Source organism: Lygodium microphyllum, chromosome 8, assembly GCF_053477565.2.
Source record: "Lygodium microphyllum isolate KBCC chromosome 8, Lygodium_microphyllum_v1.1.10, whole genome shotgun sequence".
NCBI classification, from domain to species: domain Eukaryota; kingdom Viridiplantae; phylum Streptophyta; class Polypodiopsida; order Schizaeales; family Lygodiaceae; genus Lygodium; species Lygodium microphyllum.
The window spans coordinates 156,067,486-156,072,930 of record NC_141142.1 but is presented as its reverse complement, the minus strand read 5'-3'; the positions used below and the strand labels follow the sequence as shown (position 1 = coordinate 156,072,930).

The 5,445-nt window shown below is 40.8% G+C and overlaps 1 protein-coding gene across 1 annotated transcript; it reads left to right on the top strand.

The window, feature by feature from the left end:
- Positions 1-3,028: 3,028 nt before the first annotated feature.
- Positions 3,029-4,481, top strand: LOC148033035 (uncharacterized). Its single transcript, XM_087683985.1, has 2 exons — positions 3,029-3,121; positions 3,984-4,481. Exons 1-2 carry the CDS (start codon positions 3,029-3,031, stop codon positions 4,479-4,481), a joined length of 591 nt encoding a protein of 196 aa, XP_087540111.1.
- The last annotated feature ends 964 nt before the right edge of the window (positions 4,482-5,445 follow it).

Here is a 5,445-nt window from a genome sequence, read left to right as displayed (position 1 = left end):
ACCAAGTCCCATATATAATTCTTCTACAATGAGTCAAAACTTAGATTTCATAGCCCTCTCCAAATAACTAGAATAATCTATGCACATAGCCTCCTCATAGGTCAATGGCTCAATAGAATCTATCATCATGACATAATCCATAGAGGGCTCAAAACAATCAAGAGGATGTCTATCCAATAGAGCATCTCAAGACTAGTTATAGTACTTGTACATCCTGTCTTGAAATCCACAAAGTTAGCGATAGAGCCTCTTCTTACTCACTTTCACCTACTCAATGATGCCTATCAAAGTGAAGACATGGTCACCCCGCCATCTAAATCCACCCATCCTATTGCTCTCAATCTCCCTCTCTCTAAATAAATGCTCGACTTTGCCTCCAACACTACTCCATATATATTGGCTAGTGTGTGCCCACACCATAATGATCTTATAGTTATTGAGATCTAGGGGGGCTCCGTACTTGTGGATAGACACAATTATACATATGGTCCAGTCATCTGGAGAATTTTACCCTTTAACATGGTAGCAAGGAGAGTAGCAAAAATATCCATTATGTAAATGAAGTGCTCACCTTGTATACTTGTACGATCCATGGATCGTGTCCATGCAGTAGTTGCTCTATCACTCTCCTCAACATATCATGTGTGAAGACAGTGGATGTGTAGGGTGAGTCTCGAAGGAGTGAGGAATCGATGGCTAGTGTGGTACATGATAAAATATCCTTGCATAGGAGTGCCATATCTTTGGGTTGATGATGGATGTGGGGTAGTATGGCTCTGAAATCTATGTCATGCTATGGCCACAACTCTACACGTTTGTGTTTAGTGGTACAAATCCTAGTATTGTCCCTCCTCGTATGCTTACTATTTACAATGAGTCAAGGTCCTCATCTACTTGTGGGCCTCCCTCTCTATAGTAATATACCCTAGCCCTTTGGATCTAGAGGTGTTTATATAGCTCCTTGAACCCATCATCATACCATTTATTCTGGGGCATGATAAAAGGTTGGGTGAGTCAATCCCCTAGTGTGTGTAGCGTATGGGAAACTATGAAGGGTGGCTAAGTGTAGGGGGAGCGTAGGATGGAGGTGAGCTAGCATGTGACTGTTTCTAGAGGAGCGGTCTACTCAATTTGTGTGAGCCCATTATAAATGTAATGGATGTATATATCAGTAGCTCTTGTGTGAAAATAGAGTGTGATGGGTTGGTATGGGTACTTATTAAGGCTCAAATTACCATATTAGGACCTTAACTTTTATTATTTTATATGGTATGATCTAAAACAACCCATAATCTTCACCAGAAAGATGGTTATCTTAATGTACCAATTGTGATGTATGTTTTTTGGTATTCTCTAATAATGATAATATTCAAGACAATGCCTATCCTTGGTTGTTCATGATGTGACCTAAAATTCTATATCATTTTCTTGAAGATTAAGTGTTGTTTTCTATTACTTTTTTATTCAAAAAATACATAGGCTATAATATTTTGAATATTTATGTGTATTCAAGCAACATTTTGTATTTTTTGTTGTCCTTTTTTTTGTAGTATATAGAACAAGCCAATACACTTGGCAGTCCTACATGATTCATGATGCAATATGCTTGTGATTTAGGTATTAGGCTTAGAAGAAAACAATTTGTTAGGGTCAACTAGTGAATGGGTACGACGATGATTGTATTTATGCAATTGCTATGATATCAAGGTGACCTTTTCCAAGAAGGTGTAAGAGATATAGTTTCTTCTTTCATGATAAAATCTTCCTAATGTTTTAGAATTCAATGTGTTTTTGAATCTTCAAACATTTTGGTATGTCTCTATAAATGGAGGGTATTAGGTCATCCTAGCATTAAAACACCTTGCATTCAAGTTGTTTCATAGTTGGATAAAGATTTAGGTACTTTCAAGGCAAACAAGCATTCATGCAATATCATGCAATTTAGCTACTTTCTTGCAATTTAGTTCAGGCAATTCTAGATATTCAAGATATGGTGGAAAAGAAGAAGAAGATTGACAAAAATGGTCACAACTAGGTTTAAGAGAATGGAAATGATGAGGAAGCGATTGACATGGCATGCTCCTCAAGCTAACAGTGAAGAAGAGGAAGGCGTCGAAGGAGATAAGATAAAGAAGGAGATGAAAGGATTATATTTAACCAAAACCAACCCTAAGGGTTAGTTGTCAAAGGCTTTAGCCTTTGTTCACATGGGCTAAGTTATACCAAATTAATTCATAGTAATAAAAGGTAACTTGAATTGTAGTAGTTTTAGGAATAACCAAAATTTCAAAACTTGTAGAAGCAACCTGAATACCATAGATTGAATACTTGCTACTACATCACTGCACAACTTATGAATTCAAATGAAAGAAAAGCGAGTCATTTTCAAATTGCAAGCATGTTTCACCATCAGTGACTTCAATGGGTAAATCAAGAAAGAAGGAAAAGTAGTTTAAAGTCTGTATTGAACATGGATATATCTCAAAACATTGTCTATATATTTATAAGTCATGATATAGGAAAATCCTACAAGTATTTATGTATGGTTGATTTGTGCAGGAGTTTAATGGTATCTAAAAGAAGTTTTCTTTAGTGCAAAGAAGGGTTCAGGTTCAAGAATAGATAAAGCATGGAAAAGTTTAAGTTCTTTTGAGTGTATTCATTGAGAAGCTCAAGGAGAAATATAAAGATGCTTTGGATTCAAGTTCAAGCAACAATGATGATTAGTGCAATTTACCTATAGTCTTGCTAACGATTGAGGCTAAGGGAGAGAGAGGGGACAAGAGGAAAAGTAGCCAAGGATCCTTGAGTGCCCCAAACCCAACAAATGAGGTGGCAGAGTGGTGCATCATATACCTTGATGGATAAATTGAAGGTATTTGCTATATTTTGATATCTTGCAAACTATCATAATCAATCTCCAATTAGCTTTACTCAAGAAAGAAGAAGTAATGAAGGTGTCAACAAGGAAGTGGATTAGTTAACTAATCAAGAAGATAATTTATGTGTCCAAGAAGATAAGTTTTTCATGGATGATCTGTTTGAAGATGATGGTTTTCTCAATGAAGATGTCATTGTGGATGATTCTTTTGGTTTTGTTATTGCTTTTGAGGAAGATAATGTAGCTCATATTTGGATTTTAGTGAAGAGGCTTTGTAACTACTTGAAATGCCAATATTTGTAGTGCTAAATGTATCATTTCTAGATGTTTTGTCAAGGATACTAATATTTCCAACATGAATGATACTATTTTAGATCATTACACTTTTTAGCTTGAAGAAATTTAGCAAGCTTTTGTTACTGTAAATATTCGGATTGATTGTCTGTATGTATAGCTTTTAGGACAACAAGATTCAAGACTAGTTTTTAGCAATGTTTAGGCTTACAACAACTAGATAAATATCAAGAATTATAGCAATTGATCAATTGTTATGGTTATCCCAAAGAGTTGCATGAGGCATGTTTTACTGATCAACCTCCAATTGAGATGATGGTTAGCTTTCTTTTGATCTTGTGAAAAGGAAAGGAATGGAGTAGAAATTGCAATAATTGGAGCTTTATCTATTATCAATCGGCCGCCTCGAGTCCACTTCGTGATGAAAGGTTTTGGCCACCATAACCCATAAGGATTGACTTGAATCTCAGGTTCCTAATTCAACGCTAAGGTCACCTAACAACTTATCCGGATAATTCCTTGAACCAAGAAACCCGCCGGCTCCATGAGAGGATCCGGCGACTGGAGGAGATGGTGAAGACACTCACGGAAGAGAAGAGGGATCTCAAAACCGACCTGGACAAGCTACAAACGGAAGTGTCACATCTACGGGAGGCAAGAGAGGATGCAGATTTCAAAGCGGACCTCTGAGAGGCTATCACGAAGGAATGCCGAGAGGACCTCCAGGTATGCATTAAAACCGAAGTTGAGGCTTCGAGAGAGGGATGGGAGGAAAAAATCAAAGAAAACATGAAGGAAGAATTAGAAGGGAATAACGGGGTGGATTGAGGTAGTGAAGAAGAACATTAAGAAGGAGGTCCAGGAAGAAAATAAAAAGGAGGAGGTAGTCTGGGTTCAGGAGACCTTAGAGGAGGAGAGGCTCAGGAACGCGCGTAGATTGAACGTGCGTATTACCGGGCTCCCCGAATGGGCCTCTCTAGAGGAGGATGCACGCGGGCTATGCACTCGACTAGGGTACACGAGCATGCCCTTTACTCAGGCATGGCGTGCAGGACGAGATACTACCAGGGTCAGAGCTCTGATATTACATATGAGCACACCGGAGGACAGAGCCGCTTTCTTTCGGAAGCGGATTTCGCTCCGAGGGATGACTGGGGCTCCCATCTTCATGGATGAGGACCTGACTCAGATGCAGATTGCACACAGACGAGCATGCATGCCACAGATACTCCAAGCACGTAGAGAAGGCCGTAAGGACTTCTATCGAGATAGCCGGATTTTTATAGATGGACGCCCCACCAAATAGGGGGGCGTGGCCTATGAGATAGGGTAGAGGACTGTACAGGAGACCCCGATACGTGTGGCAGTGTGGAACTGCAACGGCTCCCTATGGTCACAACCGGACAGACTTGAGGAGATTTTACCCGACCATGATGTTATATGCCTCACAGAGACACATGAGAGCCCGGAGAGAGGGCTTCCACGCATTACAGGATTTGAGTGGGTATCTGCATACCGGGCTACTACTGGGCAGAGTACATCTAGGGGCTCAGGAGGGGTGGCAGTTCTATTCCGTCAGGGGATACAGAGACATATCCAGTTAGTGAGACGAGATGAGGAGGCCAGTTACATATGGATCAGAGTGCAGATATCAGATGAGAGATGGATCTATATGGCAGTATGCTAGTTTTCACCACGAGGGTCCAGATATGCTACTACGCAGGGTGATATTCAGGCCAGAGATTCCCCCTCCCCTTATTCACAGCTCTCAGAGGACATTATTCTGTATTCTAGTTTGGGTGAGGTCTTCCTTATGGGGGACTTCAACGGGTGCACACAGAGCCGACAGTGTGAGAGTTTTGATATGGAGCAGCTAGAGATCATGAGAGCATTAGACCCTGAGGAGCTGGGGATCAGTCGCGAGTCAGCAGATACTGGGCCAGACGCCACAGGGTATGGAGGGCATTTACTTGAGCTTGGTAGTAGACATCATCTCGTTATCTATAACGGGATGGCACGATGGCCATATTCAAGAGGTCTTACATGCTTCCCACATGGGGGGGCAAGAGTACTGTAGATTATCTGCTCGGACCGATCGATGGGATGCATACTATCGAGTCCTTCGGCCTTGGGAGACTTCCACTCGTCGGTGCCGATCACACCTTTCTCAGTTTCTCACTCCTCACCTCATTACCATCACCACCTGCAGATATCATACCCCACATGCATACTGCCATACACTTCACTCATGAGCTTTCACATGTTTACTC